Source organism: Botryllus schlosseri, chromosome 14, assembly GCF_051294905.1.
Source record: "Botryllus schlosseri isolate E-star chromosome 14, Bs_hap1, whole genome shotgun sequence".
NCBI lineage: Eukaryota > Metazoa > Chordata > Ascidiacea > Stolidobranchia > Styelidae > Botryllus > Botryllus schlosseri.
The window spans coordinates 7,925,119-7,941,096 of record NC_137249.1 but is presented as its reverse complement, the minus strand read 5'-3'; the positions used below and the strand labels follow the sequence as shown (position 1 = coordinate 7,941,096).

General features: G+C 42.0%; 2 protein-coding genes across 2 annotated transcripts in view; one reads left to right on the top strand and one right to left on the bottom strand.

Annotated features, from left to right (window-relative positions):
- Window positions 1-15,978, top strand: part of LOC145455115 (uncharacterized) — a 99,028-nt gene that overhangs the window by 48,656 nt on the left and 34,394 nt on the right. The gene's annotated exons all lie outside the window — the stretch shown is intronic.
- Window positions 174-15,734, bottom strand: LOC145455104 (eukaryotic translation initiation factor 3 subunit C-like). Its single transcript, XM_080333057.1, has 21 exons — window positions 15,523-15,734; window positions 15,016-15,271; window positions 11,260-11,443; window positions 11,094-11,200; window positions 10,296-10,384; window positions 10,119-10,224; window positions 9,880-10,007; window positions 6,775-6,916; window positions 4,101-4,226; window positions 3,579-3,749; window positions 3,305-3,424; window positions 3,110-3,243; window positions 2,926-3,043; window positions 2,478-2,540; window positions 2,247-2,416; window positions 1,916-2,039; window positions 1,706-1,825; window positions 1,520-1,635; window positions 999-1,176; window positions 825-903; window positions 174-598 (listed from the first exon to the last, which is right to left on the bottom strand). Exons 1-21 carry the CDS (start codon window positions 15,618-15,620, stop codon window positions 405-407), a joined length of 2,823 nt encoding a protein of 940 aa, XP_080189183.1. The 5' UTR covers window positions 15,621-15,734; the 3' UTR covers window positions 174-404.

Genomic DNA, 15,978 nt, shown 5'->3' with positions numbered 1-15,978 from the left:
AATTTTTCAAGCTTGCTCTTCAAGTAGTTCTGATTTAGTCTACTTCCACTACTGGTTCCCCAGGCAACACTAGGCCTAGAATACTTCAGCATAACAAAACCGCATTGCTCTCTAATCCATAAACACGTCTCCTACTGACCTAACCCACCCATCCCAAATTTCAACAACATCAATTAGAACACATATTTCTTATGTTTCCAAGCAAACAATATTCATCTATCAACTGCCAACATCATCTCTGTTGAATGCTCACCAAAACAAAGGACCAACAACCCGTACAGCAATTTAGGAGTAAAGCAGATCCCTTTACCACATCAGCAGCAAAGTTCAAGGACAATACATTGAAATCTGTCACGTTACTCAAGAAAATCAATAACAACAGAAACATTGTATATGACGAGCAATTAGTAAGCCCCTCTTCGATAATTTCCACTCCTGTTACCGCTCCATCCACCGTATCTATTCCCCTGGTAATTGCCACCCTTGTTGTGGTAATAACCACCGGAGCCTCCGTCCCGTCTGTTATAATTCTGACGATAGCCTTGATTGTGACCTCTCCTGTTCCTTCCATGCTGGAAATTTCTTTGGTCTTGACCATCTAAACAAAACAGCGAACTGTGATATCCAAGGCTACGGACGGAATATTCGCATAACGGAATAGGAAAGATCTCATGACTGGATTGCGTCCGGCAGTATCATATAATCAAATTAAATTGCCGATATACAGTTTAATGTACACTCGACTTTGAGGAATCGGTGTAATGCTTATACATTGAACTCATTCCATTTTGTAGGGCATTCAATAATCCAGTCCTGTAATATACCTGATCTATACTGTTGGTAGTTGCCGCCGCCAGATTTTGACTCCAAAATTCTTTCGTTCGTCTCGACCAGAGTAGTCACCTACGCACACACGATAAGAATGTGATACAAATATTACACTAACTTCAATTCAGGAAACAAAATGAATTAATTAGATATAAACGCCAGTCAATTACCTTGTCAGCCAACTGCAGAGCCATATTTTGCAGCCTAGTCGGGTCAGTCTTATGTAAAACCAAACTAGACGACGGCTCGTCCCACGAGGCCGCCAGTTCCTCGTTGAAAATCATTTTGCTGATAATTCTGTGGCACGATGACTGATCCAACTCAAATAGTAGAGACAAGTGCGAAATGCTGGAAAATAGTTATTGTTTTTGATGTATGTGAGATTGTGAGCCCATGTTATTGACACAGGAAATTTCGACTTGGCTACACACTTTGCCGAGATGAAATATCAGCCACAGGGACATATTTGGCAGTGCTACCAACCTGGCATCACTGGGGCTGCATAGTTGAATACAATAATTGTTTGAAGTAGGTGGGACAAATTGATGTAACATGACAACTTCTTCCTCATCAAATACATTCGTATTTTCGGTGAGGCACCAATTTAATTACAATCAGCTAAATATCACACACGAGAGGATATTCAAGTTATTGAATATTGCTGCTGGCTTACTTCAGTGAGGCAACATACCTCATGTTATCGTAGAATTGACTATATGTGAATAGATACGTCCTGAGGGATTCCTCCTTAATTTTTTCCTCCAGCATGGCAGTGACTTTGGCAGATTCCGAAAACAAACCCCAGACCTAAGCAACATAAATCAAGGTCATTATACAAGTACTTGGAAGCCACCATGGGAATCGTTAGTCGGGTTACCTTATTATTCATTTTTTCATTAATTACATACTGCAGACAAGACTTGTGATCGCCCATTTTCATGGCTTTTGCAGCGGCCACAATGTGTTCACGCATGTTGTCTGGCGGTCCGAGAAGAGCCTGAAACATAGAATATTGAGTTTGCCAAATTGCAAGCCATCAAGAAGTGATTGCTTGTTTCCCAAACATAATTTCAACAATGCGACATACCTGTCTTTCGCTGACTCTCAATTGATGGTGGAACTGCTTCGAAATCATTCTGCGTCTGGCATTAAATTCATGGGCAGCAATGTAGGGGATCTCAAGAAGCATAGCAGACACGAGATAAACACACCTGTCAGGAGGAAAAAAAGTTGTAGTAGTTTTGACAGGGAATTGCTGATTGTTTATATCTCAGAACATGACAACACGAAGGCACAACTTACACTAAACAATGAATTGTCAAAGTACAGCGAGACGCATTTAGCACCGACAGCAGTGCAGCTTTTGTGCAAGTGAAACCGCAACGTAAATAGCGCACTAACGCGAAGCAAGCACTTACTCCAACAGCTCGAGATTGATGTGCATGTGAAAAGGAACTTGTCGGCCCTTTTCCAACTTCTCCTGTTCCGGAGTCAGTCTCTCTCCCTGCCTCTGCATCAGCAAGCCTTGCGCCAGAAGCTCTTTCGCTCGACCGCTAGACTGGATATCGACCAGAGCGTTGTGAGCTTCCTGCAAGTTTTCGAGATATGAAATGTGGAGAGACGAAGAAAAATCAACAAAACTCTTGTACCTGCATTAGGCCTTGACGGAAGGCGCATAACCCCAACTGCACCATAGTTCGATTGTACAAAATCTGAAAATACATAATTATCAAAGTTTAATGTGAGGCAAGCAATATATGCGCTGTAATTGTATGTTTTTGTAAGGTGGATTTGGAATTTCAATCAATATACTGCATCTAAAAGTGTTGTTTGGTTCAACTGGAAGGCTATCCCAAAATCACCCAAGAGATACATAGCAACTTCACTTTTAAAGTCTACAACCAAAATAGAAGTCTCGTATTGACATTAGCCTAGTCACACATGTCTTAAGTTGGCCCTTTCAAGCATTGTATGGGACATCGGTACACTTCTCAGTATCTCACGAAATAGTGATGATCCCGTTAAAATCAATCGTGCGGCAGGTCCGGCGGCTATTGCACAACATGCTTAATATGGCAGATTCGAGGCACATCTAACCTGTGTCGGAATGTCGGAAAACCCAATGTTTTCTTGAAGATGAGACATCAACATCAAATCTCTCGCCTGATACCAACGGTCATGCAGCGCGTGGTGGTAAATGTGATGGAGGATAGCCCTGGAACATATCGACACGCGTATCACATGATGCCAAATGACACGATGATAATGGCTGGCTATCTACCTTGTTCTAATCCTGTCGGATGAATCCTTGGCGTAGATAATCTTGCAGAGTTTGTCCATGATTTGCGTGGCGTTTGCCGCCACGTTTATCAATTCGTCTTTCTCCAAGTCTTTTCGCTCCTCATCTGACATAGCCTGTGAGAAGCCACCCTAGTTGATACGGTCGATCACAACAGCATCAGTAAAACAAGCTAACCTCGATCTCTTGTTCTTTCTTTTCGGCGGCCAGCCTGTCCTTCCTGGCTTGGTAATCGAATTTGTAGTAGAGATGCTGGATACGGAGCAGATACGCTACACACATGTCCTCGTTCGTGCCCTGAAACAGGTCACAGTTTACATTGAAATCGGATGGTATCTACTGCGAGCAGCTGCAAGTTGCAACAAAAAAAGCTGTGGTATTACTCAATATTGTTGGACATCACACCTAACCTAAAACACAGTATTCCACAAAAATTGGGAATACATCATACCTTGGCCTCCACATAGTCGCTGAGCTTTTGAATAACGTTCATAACGCGAATTTCGTCACGCAGCAGCTGGACGTATTCGGTCGAATGGGCGTCGGCGTTTTGAAGAATCTTTGTGAACTCACTGTCGAGTTTCTCCACGAGAGCCACCGCGTTTCCTTTGACTCGGTACTCCTGGAACAAACAGAAAAAATAAATAATGACCTGACGTTGAAATCAAGAACTTGAGAACGGGTGTTGAAATGTTGAACACATTTCAATGGCAGCTGTGACCGAGTGGTTGGAGAGTCATACGCGAGCGGGGATAGTAACAAAAAAAACTACTGTGATAGTAGAACACAGCCATTCTACTATGAATTGACAAAGAATCAACTTACCACTAAATTTGGCAAGTGAATGATTATTATATAACATAGGTTTGCAGCTTGGTTCAATTTCGCTTTCACAGTGTCTCATCATTCAAATCGTGGTCTTAGGAATTCCATCCGGCAGCTAAGAAGAACAATCACTAAAAAGGTAACTTACGGTCGTGCTGTCGATAATGTTTTCCGAAATATCGGTGATATTATCAGAGACGAGAACATTTTTTTCATTCAACAAGATATCCAAGAGTTCGTCTACATGAAGCAGAACGTCGTTCCATGGTTCCGGCTAAACACAATCAACATTTCATTAGAGAGTTACACAATTTCATATACAACAAGGTCGAATTTTGGGATAGCAAATGACATGGCCCGTTGATGTTACACTTTAAAATTGTCAGACAGATCAGGATACTAAGAGATCTTCCATATACTCGTATACAGGCGCGTAGCCAAGACCCCGAGATCCCTCCTTTCAAAGCTCAAAACCCCGTCCTTTTGAAATGCCCATTTTATCTCAGAGTTCAGTAATACGTCTTATCGGTGCTGTCTGCGACAAATCGACGAGAAGAGTGTTACCAATTAGCTAGAATCGTTTGCGCACAACGGTACGTGATCTCTCTTTTTTAGGTCATTGATTGTACGTGCGGTATGATCGCTGGCCTGATTAATCGCGTATGCAACAGGTCTGGTTCCCCTGGCCTGAACAAACGCACCTGCAGTATGCTCTGTGCTCACGATATCGTCATTGGCCTGAACAATCGCATCTGCAATGGGCCTGGTGCGCACAATATCGTTGGCGTGAACAGTAGCATCTGTAATTGACCTAGTTCATACAACATACGCAAGATATAATCGCTGGCATGAACTACCTCGTCTCGGGCCTCGCATGCAGGGGCGTAGCCAGCCGAGAATAAAGGGGGGTGTACTAAAGTAAAGGGGGGTGTTTTGTCAACAAAAGATGTTCTGAATTATACTCGATTTATCGGGCTAATCGTATGCCCAAGTGCTTCTACTACAGGAATCAGGTAATCTCGCTCGTGTTAACAACTCTACACGCATATACATAGCCCTGTTATATTAAAATATAACGCCAATGTCGTACGCTACAATCGATAGCAGCCCGAGTACGTGTCTTCGTATGTGCGCCTCTAATTACTGAGAGCAAGTTACGACATCGACAACAGTCGTTACTCGCACAACCGAGTTGTATCAAATTCATTCATGTTTCAAACAGATTCCGCATTGGGCATTTGATTAAAACAGGGCCGGCCAACCCGTGGCCCGCGAGGTCATTTCCGAAATTTCTAATATCAAAAATGGATTGCACAGATTGTGAACTTGCAAGGCCAACCAAAAATTTGATTAGTTTGGCCGCAACTCTTGAGATGTGATGACTAAAATATCAGTTCCGACGCATTGACAGATCCATCAGCCAGTCACATATTGGTATATCTTCGTACACTACAATAAAGCAGAATAATTTGCGATAGATTTATCAAAAGTAAAAATTCTCTGCAAGCTTAGCGCAACATGTTGTCACTCGATTCCTTGTTTTTAATATTGTTGCCCTTTTTGTGAAAATGGAAGAACGCCTGATGTATCAGACTGAGTCTAACTTTATTCGCGATTACGGGACAGTGTCGTTCAACATATGCGACTTTGCGTTTGCGCTCGCAGTAAGATCGTTGACTATGAAAGCTAGGCACGGAAAGATTGACGCATGTTGGTCGCAGCTTTCGATATCGATATGTCCATGCGCCGAATAGCCCTCGCAAACTTAGCCCAGCGATATACGGCAGGCCCGCAATATAGTCAAGTGACAATATTATTGACCTATGAACTTCAAAATTTTTTCGCGCTTGGCGCGGTAAGTGGCCCGCGCAATATTTCGTCAATCGAATGTGGCCCTTTGGCTGAAAAGGTTGGTCGGCCCTGGATTAAAACATGGCAAGATATCAAGCCGAGTCGCCAATTTATTTGTAAATCGAAATCTCCCGCTGTGTTGTAACATGACACCTGAAGTACTCTCGTTATCACAGACGAGAGAAGAATCGGAGAAAAAGGGCACATTAGCATTGATCGTTCAGTGAAAACGCTCGCAGTGCATCAATTACGAATGCGTGGTTATGCCATGAAATAGTACCTTTAGATTTGCGATTAAAAAAGGGGGGATATTCTAGTTTAGAAAGGGGGGTGTTTGGACACCCGAAACACCCCCCTGGCTACGCCCCTGCTCGCACGCTTTGTTCCATGGTTTAGAGACAATGTCGTTAAGTGCATGCTGATTAGCGATTGCTATGTTATACTGGTTTCAGAGCGACATCGTGAAACTTATGACATCGAATCTCCGCCAACAGACTTCAATGTGGGTAGTTGATTTCCACTAATACCAAAACATGTGACAGAAGATGTGTGTCAAGGCTTGAGTTATCAAAGCTGAGAGAATGGTCAGAATTACCTGAAATCGGTGCCTTGGACAGACTTGGCCAGCTTGATTTGCGAAAATCGTTGCTGAGATTGCGTTATACACAATGCGTATTTAATTGATCACCAGAGATCAGGGACTCAGTAGCAGTCGGACTCGCTGGTCAACACGAGAAGCTTGTATAATAGCCATTTACTAATGTACTATGCATTTAACCTTGATGAATTGATGCTATATTGGTAAATTTGAAAAAAATCCAAAGCCACTTTTTTTCAGCAGGCTACGCACCTATCCGTATATAGTCCAGGTAATATAGCTTATATGTTAGCACTTCAACGAAGCTGCATTTTCGTATCACATGTCTGATCGGCAAATCCAAGCAGTGATGGCGAATCTTCATATCACATACCTTCATGCATTCCCGGGTTTTCGTGTTGTAGTCGAAAAACGCAGCGATAATGTTAAACAGCATCTTAATCGTGATACCGAGTCCGAGTTCGTGCTTCTCGGCTACGACGCGAAGTTGCTTGAGCAAACTGACTTGCGTATGCCTGAAATATATTGATAAAAAATACTGACTGGGACGTAACTCAATTGTACGATTTTTACGATGCAATCTCTTTGAAATACAGAAAACACAACATTTTATATAAGTAATATTGAGTACTTGGGTGATTCAATCCTGGTAGAGTTTTCGTATCACTCATCATGACATCATACACCAATGAAAAATTTGAATAGCTGAAACGTGTAGGCTACCCTTCATTCGAACACTAATAAAACATTCCTGGTCCAAATAAATTTCGTAAGAGTCTACAATAACTATGACAAATCATTGTGGCAGCGCAGTGGGTTGATTACAGCATCAGCGAAATGGTGTTTTTTACGATCATGCGTAGCACTTTGGGTGCTGTAGTGCGGAGGAATTATTGAAACAATAATACTCTTCGATATAATTCTTAATCGCAAGAAGCGTATACAACACATTCAGTACTCGCACTGCTGAACTCGAATATCGAATCCTTGTGGCCAGCCCCAGTAACGGACCAAAGTCTCACGTGATCCGCTCAAGAAAACAGCACCCCATACATTAGACCATGGGCGGGAAAACTACGGCCCGCATGCGGACTGCAACACTGTTCTGTGCAGCCCGCAAGAGTCTAAAGAAACTTTTTAAAAATATTGATAAAACACATACTCAATATCGAATTAATGTAGGGACTTGATCAAACTTTTTCTTAGTATATTTCACCATGATAATTTTAAGACAATGGTTCCCAAACTGGGGTGCACGCCCTCCTTGGGGGTGTGAAGGTGTCGCGAAGCTGAGCTCGACCTAAAAAAATTTTTGCGCTCCGCGCGATTGTAGTCCGCTTCGTGACTATTGCTCTGCATTTAATCTGAATTTCCTAGTTAAAAATCTCTCATCCACAGTCGTAACCTTCCATGCCATCAAACTATTCGTTAGGTTTGCTAGCATCCTGGTTGCATTTCACTATCATAAAGGGGGGGGGGGGGGCTTAACAAGTTTGAGAATCACTGTTCTAAGGTAAATACTTCCTATAATAATTTTTATGTCTAATTTCTGGTGCAACAGCTCGATCACGAGGCCCACACAGTTTGAAAGGTTTCAACTACTAAACATCACAGAAATCCTAAACGAGATTGACATAATTCGGATCACGAGTGGGATTTCAGAATGGCCACTCCAGTTTTAATTATCTCAGTGATGTGCTTATAAAAAACGATTCGCGCGTGACTTAGGTAGATTCGATCTCGGTATGGGTCGAATTGGGCTATTTATATTTTATCTACACATAGTAGAAGTGTGTTTGAAGCTAACATGGTTATGATGCTGTCAGCATTGTGTGTCCTGGAACTGAACCAAAGTGGAATTAGTAAATCTAGGAACAGATCGCTGCTCAGATTTAAATTTCACTCCGGTTCTAACCGACTTTCATCTCTGTAGTTTTGACAAAATGGTTACCGTAAACCGGGGTAACTTTGGACAATTTTCAACAATTCCGCTCTGTATCTTGGAAATGCTAGGGCGTAGGGGAGGCAAGTTTTGTGTTTTTCATGGGTCATGGAGCAAAGATTAGAATTACCTAATCCAAAATCTTCATGGTCATAAATAAGTACCTTGTTTTCGTAAATTATCCGTGTCCAAAGTTACCCCTGCATGTGGGGTAACTTTGGACAATGTAGTTTTTTGTATGCATTTACACTCTATTCTTTATGAAACCTCGTAAATGAGGCTTATTTGGTAAGAGTTGATGAGAGCAGTGGCTAAAACTGAAACAAAATAGTTTATGTCTGGCCTATTGCATGATTTTTACCTAATCCACCCCTAACAAAAAAAAATTAGGTAGTTGATGAAGGATAATGCCCCCTTATTCATCACTTATCTCAATTTTCCCTCATGCCTTCACCAAGTGGGACTTATAAATAACATATGGTGATGAGGGGTATCCCACTGGCAGTGTCAGCAATCGACAGCAAACATTAAGCATGTTACCGTGAATTATTGCCGATTTCAAATATGTTACTGTTCTTTAAAAGAATCTCTTTCCCTTTCTTATGTCCTCTGATGGATATATTTGTCATAATATACGATATCCCATATTCAGCAGGCACATCTTTAGGAGTATGTGATAAGTTTTTGAAGTAGCTTACGCCAGATTACAATCTCTCAGCTCATTGCCTACCCATTTTTCATATTTAGGCAAACTTTTAATTTGTTGACCTTCTCATTCCATTTTAAAAAGCCATCAGTCCGGTCATAAGGACTATAGTTGACGATACACTTTGACACAGATGAAGCAGCCACTTTCCAGAGCTCTCAATATCACATTTTCCACTGTCCAATGTTGCCCTGTTCTGATAAAACGTGACGGGGCAATTTTGGACATCACATTTTCTTGTATTGATCTAAGGGTGAGCCCACTGAGATTTTTGCCGTGGATTAAGACTACTTAGAGGTATCTGCTGCCAAATTTTGAATCTATGAATCACATGCTATCTATGTTTGGTTGTAAGAAGTCAAATGGCCATCAATTTTGATGAAATTGACCCCCGCCATTAATTTATCAATGTTGGGTCAAGTTCAACTGGTAGTGAAATGAATCCATCTTTTATTGAGACTACTTGTGGTACTGTTGCCTCATGAAAAAGAATTGGACATCCAGCGGCAACCCTTTTCCATCAATAACCATTTAAATCTTTTACTGCTAAGTGTCCAAAGTTACCCTTAAGTCCAAAGTTACCCCGGTTTACGATACTGAGGTCGACCAGCCGATGAAATCTCGCCACTATGTTTCTGACGCGAGTACGATATCATCAAAACAATGTTTGGTTTGTTTTAAATAAGCACATATATTATCTCCATGTCAATACCAATATTGCGTTTTGGTTTATAATCCCAATTTTATATAGTGCGGCCCGCGAATGGATTTAGATGTTGAATGCGGCCCGCGAGCTCAAAAGTATGCCCACCCCTGCATTAGACACATACTTATCGGTAGCCTTGCGGCCTCTGTTCTGCAGCGTCTCATTGAGTTTTTTCAGTACGACTTTATGGTCGATCTCTGTTCCCTCCTTGAACAGCTGAACGGCACCTTTCGATTTGCCAGGAAGCTTGACCTGACGAACGAATTAGGCCGCAATGAAACAAAGTACAGTACCAGATATAATAAAGAACAATGAAGCTGAAATCTCCAATGTCAGTTAAGGAATAGTAAGAGTAACACAAACTTTCTCCCATCCTTCGTCCTGGTCTTCCCTCTCGTCGTCCGACTTCTTCTTGCCCTCTTTCTGTTCGCGCTTTCTTTTCGGCTTGTCGCCGTCGTCTTTATCGCCCCTGAAAAGTCCCAAGAGCACCGCCGTGATGAATGCCCTGGCACCGATAGTACCAACGTCGTCGAGACTCACTTCGATTTCAAGAAGTAATCTGCGGTGAGCTGCCGTCCGCCGAAACCCGTGTCCGATTCTGAAGATTCGTCGTCCGACGTGCTAGGCCACTGGAAGTCAACGGAAAAGATGAAACGCGAAAGGCCAGTAATAACCACAGGCTCGTGTAAAGATATATTTCGAACAGGTCAAGGAAGTCGGGAAACAAGCACGAAGCTGTATTGCGCCTTCGCGCTAGATAACAAAATCTATCGGGCAATGCGAAACACATAACCATGGCCAAGATATGGCCAGGACAAATTGAAAGATTTTCAAAAACTTGATTGTCGCAAAATGGACAATAATAATATACTCTCATTCCGCAGCGACGACATATATAACACAACAAATATACTAGGCATTGATCAAACGGAATGAGAAAACGTTGCTAGCATCGATTCAACACCATTGCAAGTCAATTGTTACGTATATGCAATCACATCCCCGATTGGGGGCCCCGAGATTTGAGGGGGCAAAAAGCATTCTACAAATCTGCACGAAATGTGACAATTACCTTGAAAATTTTGAACGGATAATGAACTCGTATACATCACCAAGACAACAAATTAGTTTCTTTTGCAACATCACTAGAAGGTAAGGAATTCGGCCAAAACCAAGTCACTTCGTGTGCAGAAATTTGTTTGTCCGACTGTTTGGCCCAAGGCTTAGTGAGATCCGGGCCACAATGTATATGAACCAAGTATAGCTACATAACAACCATATACCCGACTTTCTGGTATAATGAACATCGGAATGTGCATTTTATTACAAAACACTTACATCATCATCGCTGTCATAATCGTCGGTGTCTTTCTCAGTCTTCTTCTTTAACCAGTCGCCAGCAGCTTTCACGGGCTTCTTCAGGAATCCATCACCCTCGCCTTCATCTGAGAGGACGATTATTTATGCATGAACCTTTTCAGGCAGTGCACCGAAAAACACTCACCCGCCGAGCTCTCGTCGGCAGACGCTTCCGGCTCGTGATGCTCTGCGGCATCAGGGTTTTCCCGATATTCGCGCATTTGAGTCTCGAAATCGCGAATGTATCGCCGGAATTTCTGCCTCATAGTGCTGAGAGATTTCGAGTTCATTTTACTCATTTTTTTCCGTACTTCTTTATCTTCCCATACCTGGAAAAATGGAATGAAAAATTTTCAACTGAAACAACAAAACCAGCTGCGAATCTTACCCAAGTATAGTATAGTCCGACCCGGGATCTTTATGTTTTTTTGATGCAAATGATATCTATCGCTCAGCAGAAAAATATGTAGCCTAATGCATGTTAGTTAATTGACTGCTAAATTTATTTTCCAGCATACCCAACTTAATTGATCTAACTGGTGATGGAATACATGTATCTGATACTGCTTGCAGTTCAATTTCTGATATAGTACTACAGGTGAAACACAAGGCCTAATAAACCGAGACGGACATGTTTGGCAAACCTGGAAGTATCACATTAAATACAACCGCCTTGGCCTGAAAAATAACTACATAAGCATGAACATTATACAGTAAACCAACAAGTGACTTGGTCACCACTGAAGCATGAAGACTAAATGATCTCCCCTCTAGAATTATTGCTGGTCAGGGGTGAAGACACACCCAGAATTTGATAACGTAAACACTTGTAATGATGTTGTCAGTTCTATGATTTCCAAGTAATTTTTTTTTGTATATCTCCCCAGTAGCAAGGACACGAGTTTTTTTAATGTCATCGACAGAAGACCGCTAGATTTATTAAGCTACTGTGACAGGTGTTTTTGAAAATACATTAGTAGCAGACTTGATAAACCACATCAGTTCACATAGTCCAGAGAGGGACATAATATAGCATGGTGACATGGTGTTCGCAACCACACCTTTGGAATTCAGAGAATGTATATTGACCGCGGAGCTGCTTTCAGGTTGATTTAGAAAATATCAACGGAACTTTTTCAAATTGACTCAAGAAGAATTTTTAGCTTCGATTGGTAAATGACGTATAGGTAACAGTATCACTTTAATTTGTGTGCCTTCAAGTCGACTTTTATCAAAATACACCAGCCAAGGCTGTGACAAAAGGAGTTCGTGTACCATCTAAAAATAATGCATTGAACGTTCTCTTATTCGAAATTTCATGCAGGTGACGTCATATTTTGCGATACGATTGTTGATATACAATGTTCTTTCCAATTCTATAGTAGTTGGTGACTATTACCACTGACAAGTGTCAGCAAAAAATATTTGGGGTCATTTCAATATGAATTTACTATCCAATTGTATATTGAAGTTCTTTACCACCACGAAGCTCATCAGAGTTGGAGATGCGTTTGATCTTGAATGTTATGTTGTCCGAGTCTTAGCAAGTCTTATCTTTATCTATACGACTACACCATATTATACCCTATTCCATAGGCGCCGAACGCTAATTTTCCTTAGGTATGCGGGTTCGATGACGTCACAAAGGAATAACGTCATAATGTGACGGAATTGATAATTAGGGTTAATATAGCATCGATTCAATAGGGTTAAGTGCATGCGTAAATGCCGATTGTACAATCTCCTCGTGTTATCGAACTTACGGTATAAGCTTGTCAACGAGTCCGGAAGCGCGGTCAATTAGCGTGATCGCTAGCGAACAATTAAATACGCCGCTTATCAACGCATATTACGTAACCTCGGCGACGATATCCGCAAGGCAAAAATGTCCGAGTGGCACCTATTTCAGGTTGTTCAAACCTTTCTCGTCTTGTTCAACTCAAGTCTTGACAAACATCTTCTGATGGTTATGTTTAAGGATTAGCGGAATTCAATTACGCATGCACGGCGCACGCACAACCGCCCATGTCAGCAGACATTCGATGTCATTCAGTTTGGCGCTAGTTACTAATCAGCATACACCTAACGGCATTGTCTCCAAGCCATCGAGAGATAGGAGTTAACGTATGCTAGGCTCGAGACGCAATAGTTGGCCAGCGATGATATCTTTCATACCAGGCCTGTTGCAGATGCGATTGTGTAGGTAAGCGATGATATTGTACGCACCAATGCAGATGCGATAGTGCAGGCCAGCGATGGTATAGTGCGCACCGGGCCTATTGCTGATGTGATTGTTGAAGCCAGTGAACCTAGGCTTGTTGGAGACGCGATAAATCAGGCAAGCGTCCCATGCAACGATTGCCTAGCGCACGGCAATCAATGACATAATTTCGCGATCATCTCAGCGGGAAATCGTGTTGCGTTACATTGTGTACAGACGAATCTTGCTAATTGGCAACACGCTTTTCGCTAATTGGCCTCGCGCAAAGGGTTACCTCGCTCACATAGCAGCAGCAGGTAATGTCGTAAACGGAAATACATTGCGATTTGTTCTTAATCACACAATCGCGGGTTTATGCCGATACATACCAAACCGAATTCTAGGTATGCCGCATACCTAAGAAAATGTCTAGGTATGTGTGGCATACCTTGCATACCCAGGTTCGGCGCCTATGCCCTATTCCATTCTCGGAAGGTATGACAGATGTAAAAATATTTCTTTAAATTCCAACTCGTAACCAAAATTTCACCTTAAATTGACGTAATTATAACATTATTCCTTCTATGTTTCACCAATATCACAAGGACTACCGTACAATTCTGCTTTGACAAGACGCCCTTTCACAGCTGATCGAGTATTCAATAAATGGCCCGGTTGCAATCACGGTATGTTTCATTTAGTGCTACAGATGTGGTGTGCCAAGACGGTTCCCAGTATCACACCTTGCGCATGTGCAATATGAGAATGAGTATAATCTTTGGTGGACATGAATGAGAGGCCGATTCCAAATTTGATGCTGTGTAATAGATTACCAGTAAACTCGGCCCTCGGGAAATTTTGCATTAAAGCGTATTACCAACTATTAATACGAATTATTAAACTAATAATATTATTATCAAGTGATTGGTCGATCTTAGATAGGGAAGAATCACGCGTCGTGGTAGATCTCGCAGTGCGAGAGCCTGATATCGAAGACTCCTCCACGCACGCTACTGGTTCACTGTGATTGGTTACTGGAATTAATCGAATGTAAACACAGAATGGCAACGACCGATTTTGCAGCTTCGCTGAGGCTATTTTCGGCGCACTGATCCCGAAAATATAAATGAAATGATTGGGGATATTCATGTCAGGGCACCCTAATCTTGGGATACCCTAACCCTAACCCACTACAAACCCTAATGTCCCTCCTCCCCTAACCCTAATATTGGGATACCCTAACCCACTACCAACCCTGATATCCTCCTTCTCCAACCCTAATATCCTCCTTCTCCAACCCTAATATCCCCCTCCCCAACCCTAATGTCCCTCCTCCCCTAACCCTAATCTTGGGATACCTTAAACCCAACCCTAATGCCCCACCCCCAACCGACAGTTGCAATAACGAGCAGACCACGCGTGGTTGATATGCGAGCGTCGCGTTATCTCCCGCGCTTACGCAATCCGTGATCCAATCACGCCGTGACTGCGTGATCTACGCATGCCCTGACCTCCGTGCAATATCGACAAATCACTTGATAATATGATTATTAGTTTAATAATTCATATTAATAGTTGTTAATACGCTTTAATACAAAATTTCCCGAGGGCCGAGTTAGTGAGGCTGAGTTCACCGAGGGCCGAATTCACCGGCAACCGTATAATACTATATATAGCTGTGGCAGTTTAACAAAAACCCACCTCATTTAAGTGATCTTCTGTTTCGACCAGATTTCGAATGAAGAAAGTGGGGATGCCCTCTTTCGCGATCACATTCTTTGCTTTGATATATTGCTTGCATAAGTTATCGAAGTCATCCAATACTTTCACCATGTCGTTGATCTTCCTGGCATTTTTCATCGACTTTATTGAGTTTTCCAGACCCTCCCATGATTTCTCTTTGGCGCTTCTAACTACTCTTTTCTGGTCTTCTTCTTCATCGCTCAGTAGGAACAATCTGTTGTAAGAATTTTTACCAAATCATCAACAAATTAAAAATTTGTTGATTTCCTCCAAAATTAAATTATGCATGCAAAATAACGTCATTGTGGATTGATTTTGACGTTCCGCCATGCCTAAATGGCGTATGCTACGAGACTTCGTCCTCATATACACATATTATACCGTTGGCCTACGTTATTGTCAGAGAAAGAGTTTCGCATATTTATATATCACTTTGAAATTTAATGTAACGGTACGGTACCATACCTTGATGATTGAGTAGGTCTCTGCGACACGGTATTTAATCCTTCATCGCTGGAAGATTCATCAGTGTCTGAGCTAGATGCCCCGAAAAATCTCGACATAACGGCAAATCGTTCTACTGCAGCAGCTGTAAGTAATTATTATCAAACACTGCTATTACTCGGAAACAACAGAACACGCAGTCAAAAATCCGGTGCAAACTCAGGAAAACAGCCACATTTTCCCATGCCTGACCCCGTTACGGGTCAGTAAATATACTGATTCAATTTCATGGGAGGAGATGGCTGACTGAGCTATGTTGGCTATGATTTAACGCTGGAGATCATCACTGACTAGCTAACATTGCAATGGCTTCACATAACATATTTCGCCCCGGGTTACCATCTTCAATCCAAACGAGCTGTTAACCCTACCCGATACCACCATACAGGTACCGTATCATTGATTTTTTGACTCCGT

Excerpts from the sequence above, each read along its gene's own strand:
- LOC145455104 (XM_080333057.1), bottom strand. The coding sequence starts at position 15,620 with ATGTCGAGATTTTTCGGGGCATCTAGCTCAGACACTGATGAATCTTCC. Across the intron at positions 3,425-3,578 it reads GCGACTATGTGGAGGCCAAG|GGCACGAACGAGGACATGTG; the intron begins GTATGATGTATT and ends GACCTGTTTCAG. Across the intron at positions 1,636-1,705 it reads ATGAAAAAATGAATAATAAG|GTCTGGGGTTTGTTTTCGGA; the intron begins GTAACCCGACTA and ends TATGTTGCTTAG.